The sequence below is a fragment of the Phoca vitulina genome, unplaced genomic scaffold (assembly GCF_004348235.1).
Source record: "Phoca vitulina isolate PV1807 unplaced genomic scaffold, GSC_HSeal_1.0 scaffold1, whole genome shotgun sequence".
NCBI classification, from domain to species: Eukaryota; Metazoa; Chordata; class Mammalia; order Carnivora; family Phocidae; genus Phoca; species Phoca vitulina.
Window position 1 is genome coordinate 47485809 of NW_022589704.1, and position 22552 is coordinate 47508360.

Sequence of the window (22552 nt, forward strand, 5' to 3'; positions counted from 1 at the left end):
TCTCTGTATTGTACTTACAGGTCTGATTCTGCTTTTTATTTATTCATTTTTTTTTTTTTTTTAGATTCCACTTATGAGTAAAATCATATGGTATTTTTTCTTTCTCAGTCTGACTTACTTCACTTAACATAATTTTTTATTAATTTTTGTCTCCTTCAATTTCCTTCAGGAATATTTTGTAGTTTTTAGTTTTCCTTTTTGGATTCTTCGTTGTCAGTGTATAGAAATGCAATTGATTTTTCTGTGTTGATTTTCTATCCAATAACTTCGAAGAATTCATTTATTCTAAAATTTTTGTTTCTTTTTTGTATGGAATCTTTAGGGTTTTCTACACATAACATAATGTTATCTGTGAATAGAGGTCATTGTACTTCTTATCTTACAATTTAGTTGCCTTTTATTTTTTGTTTAACTGCTCTGATTAGGACTTCCAGTATGTTGAATAGAAGTGGTAAGAGTGTATCATATGACCTCACTGATATGAGGAATTCTTAATCTCAGGAAACAAACTGAGGGTTGCTGGAGTGGGGGGTGGGGTGGGAGGGATGGGGTGACTGGGTGATGGACACTGGGGAGGGTATGTGTTCTGGTAAGCGCTGTGAATTGTGCAAGACTGTTGAATCTCAGATCTGTACCTCTGAAACAAATAATGCAATATATGTTAAGAAAGAAAAAAAGAAGAAGAAGAATGTAGCAGGAGGGGAAGAATGAAGGGGGGGAAATCGGAGGGGGAGAAGAACCATGAGAGACAATGGACTCTGGAAAACAAACTGAGGGTTCTAGAGGGGAGGGGGTTGGGAGGATGGGTTAGCCTGGTGATGGGTATTAAGGAGGGCACGTTCTGCATGGAGCACTGGGTGTTATGCACAAACAATGAATCATGGAACACTATATCTAAAACTAATGATGTAATGTATGGGGATTAACATAACAATAAAAAAAAATTAAAAAAAAAAAAGAAGTGGTAAGAGTGGGCAACTATTTCTGTTCTTAGAGGAAAATCCTTCAGGCTTTCACTCTGAGTACAGTATTAGTTGTAAGTTTCCCATATATGGCTTTTTTTTATTTTGAGGTAATTTCTATTTCTAGTTTGCTGAGTTTTATTATTTTGAAAAGGTGTTGAGTGTTGTTAAATGTTTTTCTGCATTAATTTAGATGAGAATGTGTGTGTTTTCTTCATCTTGTTAATATGTTGTATTACATTTTTTATATGTTGAACCTCCCTTGTATTCCTGGGATAAATCCCACATGAGTCATGGAGTAAAATATTTTAATGTTCTGTTGAATTCTGTTTGCCAGTAATTTGCTGAAGATTTTTCCATCAACATTCATCAGGGATATTAATCTGTAGTTTGCTTGTACTGCCTTTCTCTAGCTTTGGTATCAAAGTAATGCTGGCCTCATGAGTTTGGAGATATTACCTCCTATCCAGTTTTTTTGAAAGAGTTTGAGGAGGGTTGATGTTAATTATCCCTTAAATGTTTGCTGGAATTTACCAGTGAAACCATCTGGTCCTGAGATTTTCTTTGTTAGGTTTTTGGTTACTGATTCAATCTCTTTACTAGTTATAAGTCTGCTCTGATTTTCTATTTTTTTCATGATTCAGTTTTGGTAGTCATGTATTTCTGGGAATTTATCCATTTCATCTGAGTCATCCAAATTGTTGGCATATAATTGTCCATAGTACTTTATTCTAATCCTTTTTATTTCTGTAAAATCTGTTGTAATGTCCCCTTTTTTCATTTATAGTTTTAGTTTTTTGAGTCTTCTCTTTTTTCCATAGGGAATCTTACAATAATTTTGTCAATTTTGTTGGTCTTTTTGAAGAGCCAACTCTAGGTTTCATTGGTTTTATCTATTATTTTTCTATTTTGTATTTTGTTTATCTCTGCTTTTTATTATTCCCTCCTTATACTAGTTTTGAGTTTAGTTTGTTTTTCTTCTCTTAGTTAATTAAGGTATAAAGTTGTTATAAGATCTTTATTAAGAATTTACAGCTATAAATTTCCCTCTTAGTACTACTTTCACTGCATCCCATAAGTTTTAGTATATTTTCATTTTCATTTGTCTCAAGTATTTTCTAATTTCCTCTGTGATTTGTTCCATTGGCTGTTTAAGAATATGTTGTTTAATTTTTACATATCTGTGAATTTTTTCAGTTTTTCTTCTGGAAAATATGTTGTATTACATACTCTAATTTCATTCCATTGTGATTGGAAAGGATGCTGTGTATGATTTTAATATTTTAGAATTTACAGACACTTGTTTTGTGATCTACATATGGTCTATCCTGGAGAATATTCCATGTACACTGAGAAAAATAATCTGCTGTTGTTGGGTGGAGTGTTCTCTATAGATTTGTTAGTTCCAATTGATCTATAGTGTTTAAGCCTTCCAGATATTCTGTCTGGTTGTTCTATCTACTACTGAAAGTAGTTTATTGAAGACCCCTATTTCTATTGGAGAGCTAGAGGTGTTTCTCTCTTCAATCTCATCAGTGTTTGCTTCATATATTTTGGAGCTTTCAAGTTTGTTTCATATGTGTTTTTAATTGTTATGTCTTCTTGGTGAATGAACCCTTTGTCATTATAATAATGTTCTTTGTCTCTTGTTTTCCGTTAGAGTCTATTTGCTTGATATTAGTATAGCTAACCCTGCTCTTTTTTGGTTTCTGTTTGCATAGGATATCTTTTCCTATCCTTCCACTTTCAACCTATATGTGTCCTTACATCTAAAGTGAGTCTCTTAAAGACAATTTATACAGATCTTTGACTTATGATGGGTTTACGTCCTGATAAACCCATTATAAGTTGAAAATATCATTACAAAAATGCATTTAATACACCTAAATTACTGAACACCATAGATTAGTCTAGCCTACCTCAAATGTGTTCAAAACACATTAGTGTACAGTTGCAAAAAATCATCTAATACAAAGCTTATTCTATAATAGAGTGTAAATATTTCTTGTAATTTATTGAATATTTACTGATAGTGAAAAGCTGAATGGTTATATGTGTACAGAATGGCTGTTCACATATGGGTTGTTTACCCTTATGCTTGTGTGGATGACTGGAGCTGTGGCTCACTGCTCCTGCCCAGCATCACAAGAGAGTATTGTACAGTGTATTACTATCCCAGGAAAAGGTAAAAATTCAAAATTCAAAGTATGGTTCACTGAATGGGTATTACTTTTGCACTATCATAAAGTAAAATATCATAAGTTGCACCATTATAAGTTGGGGACTGCTTGTAGTTGGATCCTGTTTTATTAAACAGTTTATTTATATTTATATTTATAAATATTATTAATAATATTTATTATTAATCTGTTTTTTAATTGGAGTGTTTAGTCCATTTATACTAAACTACTGATAAGGAAGCACTATTTTTGCCATTTTGTTAGTTTTTTTCTGTATATCTTATAACGTTTTTATACCTCATTTCCTTCACTGCCGTTTTCCTTTGTGTTAGTTGATATTTGGCAGATACATAGTTGGTTGGTTCCCTTTGCATTTTATTTTATGAATATTCTATACATTTTTTTGTTGTTGTTAACACAGGAATTATATATAACATCCTAAAATGATGACATTCTGTCTTGAATTGACACCAACTTAACTTCAATTGCATACAAAACTACTCCTTTATAGATTAATCACCATTCCTTTCACGCTATTGATATCCCAAATTATTTCTTTATATATTTTATACCTGTCAGCATAGGTATATAATTTTTTTCTTATGCATTTATCTTTTAAAACCTGTAGAAAATAAAAAGTAGAGTTATTAACCAAAATTATAATACTGGGTTTTTATATATTTGTCCATGTATTTACCTTTACTTGAGAACTTTTTATTTTTATATGGCTTTGAGTCATTGTTTAGCATGTTTTACTTTCAACTTGAAGGATTTCTTCAACTAGGATTTCTTCTAGACCATGTCTGATGGTAATAAAAATCCTCAGTTTTTTTTTTTTTAATCTGAGAATGTCTTTATTTCTCTTTAATTTATGAAGGGTATTTTTGCTAGTTATAGAGTTCTCATTTGATAGTTTTCTTTCTTTTAGCCCTTTAAATATATCATCCACTGCCTTCTGGCTTACAAGCTTTCTTCTGAAAATTTCCCTGAATGTTCTATGGGGATTTCTTGTGACCATGACTGTCATTTTTCTCTTGTTGCTTTCAAGATTCCCTTTTTATTTTTGTCTTTTGACACTTTGATTTGAATCTGTCTTGGTGTGGTCTCTGTGTATTTATGCTACTTGGAGTTCATTAAGCTTATTGTATTTGTATATTCATGACATTTTTCAAATTTGGTGAGGTTTTAAATTATCATTTCCTCAAATAATCTCCCCACCCCTTTTCTTTCTTTCTTTTGGAAGTCCCATGGTACCTATATTGATATGTTTGATGGTATCCCATACATTCTTCAAGCTCTGTTCATTTTTTTTTTTTTTTAAGTGTATCTTCTTTATACTCCTCAGATTCAATAATTTCAAACAACCTGTGTTCTGGTTCTCTTCTGCCTGAGTCTGCTCTTAAACCCATCTAGTGAATTTTTCAATTCAGTTATTATATTTTTCAGCTCCAGAATTTCTGTCTGGTTCTTTTTTATAATTTATATTTCTTTGTTTTTATTCTTATGTTGCTCATATACTTTCCTCCTGATTTTCTTTAGTTCTTTGTCTGTGTTTTCCTATAGCTTTTGAACATATTTAAGATAGTTATTTAAAGTCTGTTGTATATGTCCAGTTGTGTGCTTCTTCCTGGCCATTTTCTGGAAATTTATTCAGTTTCTTTAAATGGGCCTTATTTCCATGTTTCTTTGCCTGTATAATGAACTTATGTTGAAATTTAGGCATTTGAAGAAACAGCTACCTCTCTCAGTTTTGGGAGATTGGTGTTGGAAGCCTTTCACTAATTAACAGAACTCAATCTTGGGAACAGCCTGAGGCAGAGCCTTAAGGTCTTAGGTCGTTTCTCAGCATACATTCTTCTCGGCCTATGTATGTGCTTTCTTTTTTCAATTTGTCTGTTTGGGTTTGTTTTTTGTTTGTTGGTTGTTTTTTGTTTTTTTGCTTATTTTAAAAATAATTTTATTTTATTTTATTTTATTTCATCATGGTAAGTGTACTCTTTACTCTTTAATCCCCATCCCATATTTTCCCCATTCCCGCACCCACCTCCCATCTGATAACCATCAGTTTTTGTGCTCTATAGTTAAGAGTCTATTTCTTGGTTTGTCTCTCTCTCTTTTTCTCCCCCTTTGGTCATTTGTTTCTTAAATTCCAGATATGAGTGAGTTAATACGATATTTGTCTTTTTCTGGCTGACTTATTTCACTCAGTATTATACTCTCTAGCTCTTCTCATATTATTGCATGAATCTTTCTTTTTCTTTTCTTTTTTTTTTTTTTGAAGTAAGCTCTGGGACCAACATGGGGCTCAAACTCATGAACCTGAGATCAAGAATTGCGTGTTCTAATGATTGATGCAGCCAGGTGCCCCTGTTCATGTTACTACAAATGGCAAGATTTCATTCATTTTTTTATGACTGAATAATATTCCATTGTGTTTTACATATATATATAATCTCACCTCTTTTTTATCCATCCATCTATTGATGGGCACTTGGTGTGCTTTACGGTTTGGCTATTGTAAATAATGCTGCAATAAACATAGGGGTGCATGTATTCCTTTGAATTAGTGTTTTTGTATTTTTTGGGTAAATACCCAGTAGTTCAATTCCTAGATTGTAGTTTTATTTTAATTTTTTGATTAACTATAAAAAGTTTTCCACAATGGCTGCACCAATTTGCATTCCCACCAACAGTGCAAGAAAGTTCCTTTTTTTCCCACATCCTCGCTAACACTTGTTTTTTGATTTTAGCCATTCTGATAGCTGTGATGTGATATTCTCATTGAGGTTTTGATTTTCATTTCCCTGATGATGAGTAATGTTGAACATCTTTTCATGTGACTGTTGGCCATCTGTATGTTTTCTTTGGAGAATATCTGTTCATGTCTTCTGCCCATTTTTTTTTTTTTTTAAAGATTTATTTATTTATTTATTTGAGAGAGAATGAGAGACAGAGAGCATGAGAGGGAGGAGGGTCAGAGGGAGAAGCAGACTCCCCACTGAGCAGGGAGCCCGATGCGGGACTCGATCCCGGGACTCCAGGATCATGACCTGAGCCGAAGGCAGTCGCTTAACCAACTGAGCCACCCAGGCGCCCCTCTTCTGCCCATTTTTAACTGAATTTTTGTTTTTTGGGTATTGAGTTGTATCAGTTCTTTATATATTTTGTATACTAACCCTTTATCAGATATTCATTTGCAAATATCTTCTCCCATGTTGATTCTTTCCTTGGCTGTGCAGAAATGTTTTATTTTGATGAAGTCCCAATAGTTTATTTTTGCTTTTATTTCCCTTGCCTCAGGAGATATATCTAGAAAAATGTTGCTATGGCTGATGTCAGAGAGATTACTGCCTGTGCTCTCTTCAAGGATTTTTGTGGTTTTAGGTCTTTAATCCATTTTGAGTTTATTCTTGTGTATGGTGAAAGAAAGTGGTCTAGTTTCTTTCTTTCTTTCTCTTTCTTTTTCTTTCTTTCTTTCTTTCTTTCTTTCTTTCTCTTTCTTTCTTCTTTCTTTCTTCTTTCTTTTCTTCCTTCCTTCCTTCCTTTCTTTTCTTTTTTTCTTTTTGCATATTGCTGTCCAGTTTCCCCAGCACCATTTGTTGAAGACACTGTCTTTTTCCCATTGGATATTCATTCCTCCTTTGTCAAAGGTAAGTTGATTGTATAATTGTGGGTTTGTTTTTGGGTTTTCTGCTCTATTCCATTGATGTATGTGTGTATTTTTATGCCAGTAACATACTGTTTTAATTACCACCACTTTGTAATAGAACTTGGAATTTGGAATTGTGATATCTCCAGTTTTTTTTTTTTTTTTTCCGTTTTCAATATTGCTTTGGCTATATGAGGTCTTTTGTGGTTCCATACAAATTTTAGGATTGTTTGTTCTAGTTCTATTGAAAAAAATACTGTTGGTATTTTGATAGGGATTGCCTTGAATTTGTAAATTGCTTTGGGTAGTATAGATATTTTAACATTTGTTCTTTCAGCCCACAATCATATAATGTTTTTCCATTTCTTTGCATTATTTTGAATTTCATTCATCAGTGTTTCATAGTTTTCAGAGTACAGATCTTTCACCTATTTGGGTAAATTTATTCCTAGATATAGTATTGTTTTTGAGGCAATTATAAATGGGATTGTTTTCTTAATTTCATTTTCTACTGTTTCATTATTAGTGTTTAGGAATGCAACATATTTCTGTACATTGATTTTGTATCCTGCAACTTTACTGAATTCATTTATCAGTTTTAGTAGTTTTTTGGTGGAGTCTTGAGGGCTTTCTATATATATTATCATGTCATCTACAAACAATGAGAGTTTTACTTCTTTCTTACCAATTTTGGATACCTCTTATTTCTTTTTCTTGTCTAATTGCTATGGCTAGGAGTTCTAGTACATTGTTGAATAAAAGTGATGGGAGTGGAAATCCTTGTGTTGTTCCTGATCTTAGGGGAAAGCCCTCAGTTTTTTACCATTGAGTATGATCTTGACTTTGGGTTTTTCATATAAGGTCTTTATTATGCTGGATATGTCCCCTCTAGACCTACTTTGCAGAGGGTTTTTATCATAATGTATGTTGTATTTTGTCAAATGCTTTGTCTGCATCCATTGAAATGATTATATGGTTCTTATCCTTTCCCTTATTGATGTGACATATCACGTTGATTATTTTGTGAATATTAAACCACACTTCCATCCTCACAATAAATCCCACTTAGTCATGGTGTATAATGTTTTAAATATATTATTGGATTTGGTTTTCTTGTATTTTGTTGAATATTTTTGCATCTATATTCATGAGAGATATCTGCCTGCAGTTCTGTGTGTGTGTGTGTGGTGTCTATCTGGTTTTAGTATCAGGTTATACTGGCCTCATAGAATGAATTGGGAATTTTTCCTTCTTCTTGTATTTTTTTGAAACAGTTTGAGAAGAACAGGTACTAACTCTTCCTTAAATGCTTAGTAGAATTTGCCTGTGAAGCTGTCTGGTCTTGGACTTCTGTTTTTGGGTTTTTATTTTTATTTTTATTTTTTAAATTACTGATTCAATTTCATTGCTGACAATTGGTCTGTTCAAATTTTTCTATTTCTTCCTGCTTTAGTTTTGGTAGGTTAATGTTTCTAGGAATATACCCATTTCTTTTAAGTTGTCCAATTTGTTGGCATATAAGTTTCTATAATATTCTATTACAGTTGTCTATATTTCTGTGGTGTTGGTTGTTATTTCTCCTCTTTCATTATTAATTTTGTTTCTTTGGGTCCTCTCTCTCTCTTATTTTTTTTCCTTGCTAGAGGTTTATTAATTTTGTTGATCTTTCAAAGAACAAGCTCCTGGTTTCATTTGATTTGTTCTTTTTTTTTTTTTTTTTTAGTTTCTATATCATTTATTTCTGCTCTAAATTTTATTTCCTTTCTTCTGCTGTGCTCCTGGGTTTAGATTTTGTTTTTTCCTCTTTTCCCAACTCCTTTAGGTATAAGATTAAGTTGTTTATTTGAGATTTTCCTTATTTCTTAAGGTAGGCCTGTGTTGCTACAAACTTCTCTCTTAGAACCATTTTTGCTGCATCTCAAAGCTTTTGGACCATTGTGTTTTCATTTTCTTTTTTTTTTAAATTTTTTTTGTTTTATTTATTTATTCATGAGAGTCAGAGAGAGAGATAGAGAGAGGCAGTGGCAGAGGGAGAAGCAGGCTCCCCTCCTAGCAGGGAGCCCGATGCGGGACTCGATCCCAGGACCCTGGGATCGTGACCTGAGCCGAAGGCAGACGCTTAACCATCTGAGCCACCCAGGCGCCCCTGTGTTTTCATTTTCATTTGTTTCCCATGTAATTTTTTATTTCTTCTTTGACTTCTTGGTTGATCCATTCATTGTTTAATAGCATATTATTTAACCTTCATGTATTTGTGGTCTTTCTATATTTTTTCTTGGGGTTGATTTCTAGTTTCATAGTGTTGTCAGAAAAGATGCATGGTATTACTTCAATTTTTTTGAATTTGTTGAGGCTTGTTTTGTGGCCTAATGTGTGATCTATTCTGGAAAATGTTCCATGTGCACTTGAAAAGAATGTATATTTTGCTGTTTTAGGATGGAATGTTCTGAATATGTCTGTTAAATCCATTTGGTTCGGTGTGTTATTCAAAGCCATTGTTTCCTTGTTGATTTTTTGTTTGGATGATCTGTCTATCAGTGTAAGTGGGGTATTAAAGTCTCTTACTATAATTGTATTACTGTCAAGTATTTCTTTTATGTTTGTTCTTAACAAAATTTTTCTTTTATGTTTGTTTTATGTATTTGGGTGCTTCCATGTTGAATGCATAAATATTTACAATTGTTATATCCTCTTGTTGGATTGTCCCCTTTATAATTATATAGTGTTCTTTTTTGTCTCTTGTTACAGTCTTTGTTTTAAAGGCTTCTTTGTCGGATATAAGTATTGATACCCCAGGTTTTTTTTTTTTTTTTTTTTGCATCTATTTGCATGATAAATGTTTCTCTGTCTGCTCACTTTCAATCTGCAGGTGTCTTTTTGTCTTGAGTCTCTTGTAGGCAGCATATAGATGGGTTTTTTAATCCATTCTGACACCCTATGTCTTTTGATTAGAGCATTTAGTCCAGTTACATTCAAAGTAATTATTGATAAATATGTATTACCATTTTTTACTTGTTTTGTGGTTGTTTCTATAGATTTTCTCTGATCCTGGGGTGCCTGGGTGGCTCAGTTAGTTAAGCTTCTGCCTTCAACTCAGGTCATGATCCCAGGGTCCTGGGATTGAGCCCCACCTTGGGCTCTCGGCTCAGTGGGGAGCCTGCTTCTCCCTTTCCCTTTGCCTGCTGCTCCCCCTGCTTGAGCTCTATCAAATAAATAAATAAAATCTTAAAAAAAAAGAAGATTTTCTCTGATCCTTTCTTCTTTTGCTCTCTTTCATGGTTTGTTGGCTTTTGTTAGTGATATACTTGGATTCCTTTCTCTTTCTTCTTTTCCTATCTATTACTGGTTTTTGATTTATGGTTACCATTTGGTTTGCATATAACATCTTATGTATAGAGCAGTGTATACTAAGTTGATGATTTCTTTTTTTTTTTTTAAGATTTTATTTATTTGACAGAGAGAGACACAGCGAGAGAGGGAACACAAGCAGGGGGAGTGGGAGAGAGAGAAGCAGGCTTCCCGCGGAGCAGGGAGCCCGATGAGGGGCTTGATCCCAGGACCCTGGGATCATGACCTGAGCCGAAGGCAGACGCTTAACGACTGAGCCACCCAGGCACCCCCTAAGTTGAATGTTTCTTAAGTTTAAATCCATTTTTTACTCTTCTCCCTCCCATGTTTTAGGTATATGGTGTTATATTTTACATACTTTTTTTTTTTATGAATCCCTTGACTGATTTTTACAGAAATATTTATTGTTACTGCTTTTGTGTTTTTTACTTTTCCTACTCTCATTTATAGTCTTCCTTTCCACTCAAAGAGTCCTTTTTAATATTTCTTATAGGGCTGGTTTAGAAGTCATGACTTCCTTTAGTTTTTGTTTGTCTGAGAAACTCTTTTTCTCTCCTTCTGTTCTGAATGATAGCCTTGCTGGATAGAGTATTCTTGGCTGCAAATGTTTCCCTTTCAGCATTTTGAGTATATCATGCCATTTTCTTCTGGCTTGCAAGTTTCTGCTGAAAAATCCACTGATAGCCTTATTGTGGGGGGGGGGGGTCCCCTTGTATGTAACTGTCTTCTTTTCTCTTCCTGCTTTTAAAATATTTTATCACAACTTTTGGCATTTTAATTAGTGTGTGTCTTGGTGTGGACCTCCTTGGGTTGTATTTTTGAGGGGATCTCTGTGACTCTTGGATCTGGATATCTGTTTCTTTCCCCAAATTAGGGAAGTTTTCAGCTATCATTTCTTCAAATAAATTTTCTGCTCCCTTATCTCTCTCTTCCTCTGAGATCCCTATAATGTGGATGTTATTACACTTGATGGAGTCACTGTGTTCCCTAAGACTATTCTCAATTTGCATATTTTTTCCTCTCTTTTGTCAGCTTGATTACTTTCCATTACTCTGTCTTCTAGGTCATTAATTTGTTCCTCTGCCTCATCTAGCCTGCTATTTATTCCATCAAGTGTATTTTTAACTTAATTTATTGTGTTCTTGATCTCTGATTGGTTCTTTTTTATCTCTGTATTCAAGATCTCACTGATGTCCTCCCCTCTTTTTTTTTTTTTTTTTTTTTTGAAGAGAGAGCAAGAGAAGGGGGTGAGCAGAGGGAGAGAAAGAACCTTAAGCAGATTCCACACTGAGCATGGAGCCTGACACAGAGCTTGGTCTCATGACCCTGAGATCAGCCTGAGCTGAAATCAAGAGTCAAATGCCCAAATGAATGAGCCACCCCGGTGCTCCCACCCCCCACAGTTTTCTGCAGTCCAGTGAGTATCTTTATGACCATTACTTTCAATTCTCTATCAGGAATATTATTTGTTTTCATTTTACTTTGGTCTCTTGCTATGGTTTGGTCCTATTGTTTCATTTGGGAGATGTTTATCTGTCACCTCATTTTGTGTAACTTTCTGTGTCTGTTTCTATGTGTTAGGAGTTAGCTACTCACTTGCTCTTAACGATAACAGACTTATGCAGAAGATGTCTTGTGGTGCCCTGCAGCACAGTATTTTCTGTTCCCCAGGGCCTGGCACTTCAGGGAGTATCTCTTATGTGTGTTGTGTATGCTCTGCTGTTGAGTCTTGGTCTCTTTTTTCTTTAGTCCAATTGTTTGCAGAGCCTGTCTTTTCCTATTGTGGACAGCAAGGTGTGAAGTGGTCTGCTTGCAAAATGAGATCTGCCCCCACTGCTGCTGGAACTGAGGTCCTGCAAAGTACTCGGGGGTCAGGTGATGTGGTATTGACAGGGTTTGAACTGGTCTTCTGGGGGACGGGCCTGCAGTACCAGGACTGAGGTGAGCATTACTGAGACGGGTGGATCTGCTAAAGTGTGTGTGTGTGTGGGGGGGGAAGATTAGTGGGGCTTGGTCCAAAAAAGTTAGGTAAGGAGTGTTGGTGCTGCCCTGGGTCCCACAGGTGGCCATTGTTTATGCTGGGGGGCAGGGGAGGGAAATGGCACCTGTCAGCTCCTTTGTTCCTGGATGGACCTCCCCATGATCCCTGTCTCTCTGGGCTGCACTCTGATATGAGCAGATCACTCTCCCTCCTGTCTGTCCCCTGCCTTTTTCAAACTGCTGGTTCTATCCGGTATCTGCATGGGCTATTTGTCATGCTGTCTTTTTAAGGGCAGGGACTCCACTTCCTAACACCTCTGGGCTCTACCACAGCCAAGCCTACTGATTTTTAAAATAACAAGTCCTGCTGGTTTTAAGAACTCATGAAATTCAGCCCCTCTCACTTTCAAAGACAAATATGGAGATTCATCCTCCTTATTTGTGAGCTTCCCAGTGTGAAAAGTCTGTTTTCTGCCCTTCTCTATGCCACTAGCTCCCCCCCCTACAGTGGAAGGCCATTGTCCATTTTGCTCCCAGACCATGTTTTTACCCTTCCTACCTTTTTTGATGTGCCCTCTTCTTTGCCTTTAGTTGTGGAGTTTCTTGTACTGGTCTTCAAGTTATTTCCTGGGTTATTTACACTGGCATGGATGTTATCTAGTTGTATCCAGGGGACAAAGTGAGCTTAGGGTCCTCCTTCTGCCATCTTCCCAGCTGAACTTCAAGGACTCCCTTTTGTCAGATCTTCTTTTAAATGTTTTATTTCCCAAGAATGCTTCCCATCATGCTTATTTTCAGGACCTTCAGTATTCATTGTATTCTTTTGCCAGTAATCTCTTGCTCTCAGGTGCATCTTGTAGTCCTCTGGGATTTTCATGCACTGTGGCACCCATCAGTTGCCTTCTGTGATTTCCAGGCATAGTTCCAAACTATGCCACTGTCTCAATCTATTTAGGTGAGACAGAAAAATTCCCTCAGGCAGCACACAGTTAGCAGAACAATGCAAACAAGTTCCAATCTGCTTTTTCAATCCCAAAGGAGGGAACTGGGAATTGGGCCATTTCTTTCCAACTGTGTCTTGTCATGTTGCAGAGGGGATTGTGCAAAGGCAAGAAAAAACTGGAATTTCCTACCATTTTGAATGTGGTTTTACCTTGATTACACATTCACCTGATTATTGCAAATATTTGACTGTTTTTCAGAGCTCATATAAAGTTATTTTATCAGTCTGTAGTTTTCTTTTTTGTTTGTTTGTTTGTTTGTTTGTTTTCCTGAGGAAACAAGGGCCTATAGTTTTCTGGTCTGCCATCTTGCTCTAAATTGACTTTTTTTTGATGTTATCTATGCCCTCTGTCTTCATCATTGATATAAACAATAGAGAGGTGCTTGCATCAATAATGTATTTTAAAATAACCATTATGCAGGAAAGAGAGGCAATGATGGGTGTCCCCAAAATAATGTCAGTGTCAGTGTCAAAAAGAAACAATTCCTTCATGCTGTGTGGAAAGAAATGTAACCAGGCAGATTTTCCTCCTTATACCCATTCTTTCTCCTATAATTGAAAATGTTACCTCTTCTGGGTTATGAATATAAGAATATAAGAATATTCATAAACTTAAGAACAATTTTAAACAAGTTTTAACTCTTCTAGATATAGTTATTAGATTTCACATCTACAGTATACTTTACTCTCTCTGTCCTCTGTAATTCCACACACTCCAGACGTTGCTCCTATAGTTGTCCAAACCTGAATTATCTTCTCATATAAATGCTCTTTTTATACTGAGAGGCCCATATCAAGCTCCATTGTTTTCCAGACCTCATCTCTGAATGCTCTACCTTACAATGCCCCCTTTCATCTTTGAATTCTTCTTACAGGCAGTTATATACACTAGAACATTTAGCTACTGAAGACAGTTGATTAGGAACCCTTTGGGCTGATAGTGCAGATATCATTGTGCCTATCTCCCGGGTTAAAAACCCAAAACCCAAACCAAAATCCACTAGCAAATTCTTGATCCAAGACACTGCTATACTAGAAAAGATGTAGAAACCAGGTAACTAGAAATCAGGGATTGGGTAGAAATGGGAAGGCCTCAGGAAGTCTCCACAGTGGGAAGGTACAGGAGGGAAGAATAAGAAGCAGTGGGGGAAAATCCAAGGCTGAATATTTGCCCAGCCATAGTTTTACCAGGGACCCCATTCTTCCCATAAGTATTATTTTCATCTCAGATTTCTATTTTTATACTGCTTTAATTTCACATACCTGGCATATGAAATCAGATCTTCTTGGTTGTATGAAGATGAACTCATGATTCTATGTATGAAGTAATGTGTTGGTTCAGTACTAAGATGCCATTTTTCTTTCTGGAAAAGTGAAAAACATGTGTTACAAGTTTGACATGTACTTTCTCACCTTATTGGCATATTTTGCACTCTAATCTACACTATAATGAAAAAAATTCTAAAGATTACTTAAAAGATGAATGAACCCCTTAATTCTAATTAAAAGGTCTCTTTCCAATACATTTTTTTGTTTCGTTTTTTGGAAATGGCTCAGTGCTGATGATCTTATTATAATACTGGAGTTTGAATAGATTTTAAATGTAAATTTAAGCAGTATTTAAAGAATATAGCTTTCAATTTCTGCACTTTACAAATATTTCAAATCCTATCCTACTGAGTTCAAAAAGAAAAGAACAGAGACATAACTCTGGTCAATTCAGAAGTTTTTGAAGTCAACCAACTTAACATGTACTTTATTTGTTGGGAAGTCATGTGTGATTTCATGGCCATATTTTTTATGAGAATATCTTTATTGTGGTATTTCTTCAGATCTCAAAAAAGCTACTATTATTGGGACTATTGTTCATATAACCCATTTTGAGTTTTTTTTTTTAAAGATTTTATTTATTTATTTGGGAGAGAGAGAGAGCACAAGCAGGTGGAGGGGCAGAGAGAGGGAGGGAGAATCAGGCTCCCCACTGATCCGAGAGCCCAACATGGGGCTTGATTCCAGGACTCTGAGATCATGACCTGAGTTGAAAACAGCTGCTTAACCCACTGAGCCACCCAGGTGCCCCTTCATTTTGAGTTTTGTAAATGTTATGCTATAACATTTCTTTAACTATCTATAAAGCCAGCATTTCTGACTATGAGGTTCAAGAAAACTATTCTGAAGACTGCATCTGGTCATGAAATTACACATAGCTTCCCAACAAATAGGTCAGAATTTGCATTAAGATAATTTACCTGTTAAGCTTCTGAATTGAACAGAGTTGTATCTCTGTTCTTTTTCTCTTGTTCACCTCAGCTTTTGTATGTACCCAAGAATCATTTCAACTGGATAATCAATAGAATTGTCTCATCAGGAAATCCTAAATCATATACACTTTCCAAAAACATGTTTTGGTACCAGTTTTTGGAAAGGGCCAAACCCCAAAGATCACTGAAATCCAGACCATCATTTGAGGGGCATGATACTAGGGACAAGAGCTATACCCCATGATGATAGTGGAGCTTATGGGCTGAGAGTAAGGGTGATATTTCAAATATTTTGATTAGCCTGTTAATTTTGGGCATGTTGGCTAAGTAACTTTTAAGAAAAAAGTTGGCTATGTAGCTTGCCCAAAGGACACATAGCTATTAAGTGAGAGTAAGGATTCAGACCCAGACAATCTAAATTTGTATGAATCTTTTTTTACTTCCTCCTACATTGACCCACTCTCTAGTCCTATCCTACCTGTATAAGTTTTCTTTACACAAAATGTTCAATGGATATTTACCAGCCAAAATACAAAGGGACTGAAATTTGTTAAATATTAGATTTAAATAATTAGCTTGCATTTTTTTCAATGGTTTCTATTTTATGTTCTCCTTGGGCTTCTAACTAATCTAGGTCTCTTTTCATTATCTGCTTTCCCTCCATTGAGTTTCATGGCTTCATCTGTTAATAATTTCTTTTATACTATAAATATGACCAGGCTTAGGAGGAGCCTGGAACCATTTTAATATTCTTTTCTGGCTAATTAAGATACATTCTTGGACAGATTTTCTGAAGATCTCTACCTTTTCCATAGATATCTGTCACTGACCGCTATGATTCTTACTCACCTTACTCTGTGGCTTTTTCTCCCAAGAGCCTGTTTCAGTCATGGTTGTTGAGCACGTGGCCATGTCAAACTCAGCAATAGCTCTTTTAACTTTTTGCTCTTTAGGTTCTATTATATGATTTGAAGTTGCTTCAATACTTTCAGTATTTGCACTGGATGTGGGCTGACAACATTTGCTTAGAGACAAAAATTTTTTCAGGCTGTTTGTGCTTCGTGTTGGCTTGGGAGAAACAACTTTGCTTTCTACTGGCTTCATGGCTTCTTTCACTTGGTCTTCAAATTGTTCTCTTAAGCATTCTTCTTGTACAATCTCTTTTAAAACAACTTCATCTTCAGACATTAGTTCCTCTTCTATGGTATTTGCTGAATTTTCTTGATAAATATCATGAGCCACTAACCGAATGATAAGATCTTTTTTGTTCTGAACATCTTTTAAAAGCTCTACCTTGGAGATATCAGGCTTTCTTATATTCTGAAATGAATTTCGGCAAACAGCCTGGAATTGAAGGTACAACAAATATTAAAAACAAATGCCTCAATCACTCTTCCTGTGGTTCTATTGTAATTTAACTATTTTAATATGATTTATAGTTTCAGTTTAAGGAGTATTATCTTCAAATGTCACTCTTTGTATATTAGCAATGTTTTAGAAAGAAGAAACAAATGAAAGTTATGAAAAATATTTGTTCGTGTCTAGCATTTCTTTATATGCCAGAGATCATATTAATCTATGAGAATTTACTCCAAAGTATAGAGGAACATCTAACACTGGTTTCTTTTCTTTTCTTTCTTTCTTTTTCCTTTCCTTTTTCTTTGTTTCCTTCTTTTTTTTTCTTTTTTTTTTTTTTTTTTAAAGATTTTTTATTTATTTATTTGAGAGAGAGAGAATGAGAGAGAGCACATGAGAGGGGGGAGGGTCAGAGGGAGAAGCAGACTCCCCGCCGAGCAGGGAGCCCGATGCGGGACTCGATCCAGGGACTCCAGGATCATGACCTGAGCCGAAGGCAGTCGCTTAACCAACTGAGCCACCCAGGCGCCCCCTTTTTTTTTTCTTTTTGCTTAAAATTTTTATTTTGTTGCATCATAATTTACTTTTTGTTTTTTCATTGACCTTGAAAGTTTTGGGACAGAAGTAGACACTATAATCTATTTTTCTAAAATTCTAGATAGGCAATCATAGAGAATCCTAAATGTACATATATTCAACAAAAAACAATCAAGGTATTGTCTGGTCTTGGCTTTTAAAAATGATGAATAACCAAACTTGTGAAGGTCTTTGACTCTTTAATCCCTATTCTTCCACTCCTGATCCTTTGGTTATATTTTCCAAAAGAATCTTCAAAACATAAATCTTAATTTTTTTTTATCCTTCCAGTTAAGTCTTACTTTTCATTTTCTTTTCTTTTTTTTTTTTTTAAAGATTTTATTTGACACAGAGAGACAGCGAGAGAGGGAACACAAGCAGGGGGAGTGGGAGAGGGAGAAGCAGGCTTTCTGCAGAGCAGGGAGCCGGATGCAGGGCTCGATCCCAGGACCCTGGGATCATGACCTGAGCGGAGGGCAGACGCTCAACGACTGAGCCACCCAGGCGCCCTTACTTTTCATTTTCAATGTCTAAAGACAGAACAAAGAAAAGACAATTATAATTAGATAATAGAATTTCTGTAATATCTGTAGCTTTTGATGATGCCACAGAACCTCCAAACTGACTTAATAATCGTAGACCTCAACATCCCTTTGTACTACTGTAAGCCAGTTTTTCAGACAATGGTGCCCTAAAAGAATATCTTCTGTGGAAAAAAATATAGAAGCAGCTTTTTTAAGAAATTAAAACACAGGGGTGCCTGGGTGGCTCAGTCGTTAAGCGGCTGCCTTCGACTCAGGTCATGATCCCGGGGTCCTGGGATCGAGGCCCGCGTTGGGCTCCCTGCTCAGCCAGGAGCCTGCTTCTCCCTCTTCCACTCCCCCTGCTTGTGTTCCCTCTCTAGCTGTCTCTCTCTCTGTGTCAAATAAATAAATCTTTAAAAAAAAAGAAAAAGAAAAAGAAATTAAAACACAATTGATTTTGATTTTCTGTGTTAGTAGAGAGAATTAGTGGTTTAGAAAATCAAAAATCATTCCATATGGCTTTGGAATTTGTTACTATATATAATTTTGATATGTATATGCCTAGTGTGTTGGGACTATCTAGTACTCAAAACAGAAAACAAAGCCCTGTCATAGAGCCATCAAATGTCTAGGTTCTTTGGTCAGATCTACTGTTCTTTTGTCTCTCTTCTCTGTCCCTATGCTAGAGATAGTGTTGATACCCAGATTGGTACAAATCATGTGTCTTTATCTATTATCTGTTTCTTTAATATTCTATAAATGACTTAAATAAAGACAGACAATGACTAAGAGTAAGATTTGTGACAGACAATTCTACAGATAATTAAAAACCAATTTTGAGTAATGTTATTCTACAGTCTGTTCACACAAATTTTACCCCGAAGGGATTACTTGTATATAAATGAAGACTACTAAGTAATATACTAATACGATGATGAGAACACATATAGAAGAGCAAAACTTAGGGGTGAAAAGGACTGTCCTCTGATCCAAAAAGTTTAGGGCAAAAGAGATTAAATTATGCCTTAGCTTATGATGATCTCAGTATTTGTGTATGAACACATAAAGCACTAATTAACATATTTACCAGCCCTAAGACTTAGTTCAGTGTGTTGCAGAACAGTATCGGAAAAAAAATTCACTTCAGGTTTATGCTTCAGGGAGAATGGTTCTATAAAACTTTGCTCCTGGCCATAGATTATTCCCCTAAGTACACTCGGTCTTTTAATGAGTGAACACCATCATTACAAGGGGATTTGACAAAACTTAAAATGTGTAGGTCATTGTAAATGTATAGGCCAGACAATCCCTTTGTCCTCAGTGGTATAGTTTCCATGTAACAAGGACATGGTTTTGACATTTTAAAGTCCTAATTAGTTTAATATATTTGGGGCCCTAGTATGGAGCTTTAGGGCAGAGCTAGGTCCATAGCAAGAGGAAATTGGTTCATCAAAATGGCAGCATTCGGACAGCTGGGTCTAGAATATGGATAGAAGAGGAAACTGGGCACTTACTGAGAGTATAGAAAATTTTGAGGAAGGCTAATATGATTGAAATGAAATAATAAGAAAACAGTATAATCTAGCATTTGTAGTGTAATGTTTATTAATGAATGTTGCTAAAAGTAAATTGAGAAATTAAACTATTTTAGATAGTTTCTGAAACCTCATATATCCTGATATTCTATTACTGGCCTTTTAAAACTGCTTTTAGTATCCACAATAAAGAACTACAGGAACTATATGAGATTGTGTTTCTTCTGATTTTGCAATTGAAGATTATAATTTCAGTCAGCCTTATTTTACTGTTAAGGGTATGTCCCTGCATTTCTTTTCTTAAAAAAAAAAAATGCCAGTTTAAACTGATTTTCATAAGAAAACTAGCCTGAGATCTTTAGCGTGAGCCCCTAAGCTGATACGGCAAGTCCCAGTAAATTATATGACTCTATGGATGAACCCATGCAACTGGTTCTCCTATTGGGCTTGACAATAACAACAAAAATACATTACCATATACCTGTTGGAGGAAGGGAATCACAGAACAACCATGTCTCACTATTCACTTATGTTTTTGCTATTGCTTTTGCACTTACCTCAAAGGGTTTTACATCTAGCCGTCCCAACTTATTCAGTGAGATACGTCTTTCTCTCTTTATCTTTTCTACATTAGATGTGTCTGGTAAGGAGTAGCTTCTCCCATTTATTGATGCTCTTCTCAGTTCTGTTATGCTATGTCCGGTTTTTCTTAAACACTCCATCTTGAGTTTCTCAAGAGGTTGAGTTTTTACAGAAATTACTGCTAAGTGTTCTGAGATAATTTCTGGATCTATTTTGATTGCTTTATTCCCAAAATGAGGAACTATTTTAATTGGAAAATTTCCAGTTGAATCTTGATATGGCTCTTCTTCCTCTAACTCACGCATATCAATATCAGCATGCTTTTGGGCCTTTTGAATAATTCTATTAACATCTAGATTTCCAAAGAGATTAGCATTTGAATTCTTTCTGCTAACTGTATCTAATGGAAAATGTGAAACTCCATTAATAATTAAACTAGCCACTTTTCTAGGGAAAACAGTGTTTGTACATTTTATATCATCATAAAGTTCTTCCTGGGTTCCAGATTGTTGCAGTACATCACTATAAACAGAATCAATAACCTGAGAAATCATTTCTATACTTTCTGGATTTAAAAGGTGTTCTTCAGGATTAGCAGCAACAAGATTAATATTACTTTGGGAAATTTCAGCTGTCACAGATTTTGTCAGTTGAGATGCAATTATATTGAACTCGGGCTTTGATAAATTTTTTGCATCCTTGCTTGAGGCACTTGGCAACCTTACTATTTTAGCCAAGAACAAGGCCAATGCTTCCTCTAAAAACCTGGCATCTAACATAGAACCTTTTTTGGATGAAGACTTTTCCTGGGACTTAAATTCATCAATAATTTTGACCACTTTTTCCATAACTTTGACAGCTTCCAGAACTAATTCTGAACTTGATACTTTGTCCTCTACTTGAGGTTGAAATTCAGAATTGGAAATTTCCTTCACCATTAAAAGACCTATTATATCAGAGATGACATTGCTCTTACCCATTAAATCCTTAAATATAGAAGTGTGTGAGCCAGAGTGCTTTAAAACACTGGCATAAACAGAATTAACTACTTTTTCAATAGTTTCATTGTTAGCTAAAGGCACAGTAGGCAATTCCTTGGCTGGTGGTACAAGTTTAATCTTACTTTTGGAGATAAATTCTTGTATTGACTTTAATATTTTTGAGCTTATTTTTTGCATGTCAGTTTCTAGAGATTTGGTTCTTTCCTTATCCACTTTTGGAAACACAGATAAAAGCTTTAATAAAAATTTTACAGCGATTTCTTCTATTATGTTATAAGGCAGTATATGAACACGTGATGGTTGAGGCTGGGGATCATCAGCAGTTTGGATAACATCTTTAAGGATATTTTCAACAACACTGTCAACTTCTGCACACTGATGTGGAGTTAGCTCTCCAGAAAAATAGTTTTGCAATTGATTGCCAGTCACTTCTTTCAGGACTAAGTCAACTATGCTTTCTGAAAGGATTCTGCATCCGCTGGCTACACAATTTTGTATTATCTCTTGTGATCCAAACTGTGACAAGAGATTATTATAAATAGAATGAATCACTAATTGAATAATTTCATCATCATTGGGATGTAAGGATGCCACATATTGTATTGTCATATCTTTATCTTTGGAGATTGCTGTTGTAACTTTATTTAATAATTTCATTTGAAGGAAATCCAATTCTCTGAACCAACTGTACTCAGATGTTTCTACTTCAGTGTTGGATACTGTTGAGAAAATTTTGGATAAAAGAGCTGAAATCACATTTCCTAAGAATTCATGAGGCAGCATGATGGTGTATGGTGATGATGTTTGACATTCTTTGCTGGCTGTTTGTGCCACCTTTTGGACCTTTCTAACAACATCCTTAGATTCCAGAGGCAAACATGCTGAAGCTGTAACCTCATCGCAAAATATGAAATTAAGCTGATGTTGAAAAATTTCATTTATCACTGCACTGGTTAGTCTTCTTGCTAAATTTTCCCCATTATTTTTTATGTTCTTACAAATTGAGTCTTGACATTTATATTCCTTCAAAATATTGCACACGGAAGAATGAACAACTTTGTTGACCAATGTTTTATCAATTACTTGTATTTTATCTAGGAAAGGTATCTTATTTGATGAGGGTTTTTCAGTCATTTTATGCATAAGTGGAATTTTATCCAGAGTTATTTTCTTAATGTTGGAGGGTGTTTCATCTGTACGCCTGGGAGGTGCATTAGGAAGTGATGACAACTTATCTACAGGTGGAAAAAACTGATTTCCCTTATGTGGCCTAAATACCTTAATTTGAGCATCTGAAAATTCCTTCAACAGGGAGTCCATAAGTTTCATAGCTGTATCATAAAGTTCAGCTTGATTTTCACCATCACTTTTATTTTGATATCTATCACATATTTGTGTTTCTGATGAGGAAGAAAAGAGCAATTTGTTAACCATTTCGATGATAACATCTTCTAAAAATTTAGCAGGAACAATTCCAGGTTTACTTTTTGGTGGGTAGTGAGGACTGTCTGATTTACTAGGTTCATTTTCAATCTCCTTACTTTTCACTTTTTCTGTTTTTTTCCCTCTCTCACTCTCTTTCTCTTTTTCTTTCT

The 22552-nt window shown here is 35.3% G+C and overlaps 1 protein-coding gene across 1 annotated transcript in view; it reads right to left on the reverse strand.

Moving 5' to 3' along the window:
* FSIP2 (fibrous sheath interacting protein 2) overlaps positions 1-22552 on the reverse strand; it is a 107225-nt gene that overhangs the window by 14656 nt on the left and 70017 nt on the right. Inside the window, exons 19-21 of the mRNA XM_032420585.1 lie at positions 19932-22504; positions 16233-16727; positions 14386-14486 (exon numbers count right to left, since the gene is read on the reverse strand). Coding sequence (XP_032276476.1) covers positions 14386-14486; positions 16233-16727; positions 19932-22504 — 3169 coding nt within the window. The remainder of the gene's footprint in view (positions 1-14385; positions 14487-16232; positions 16728-19931; positions 22505-22552) is intronic.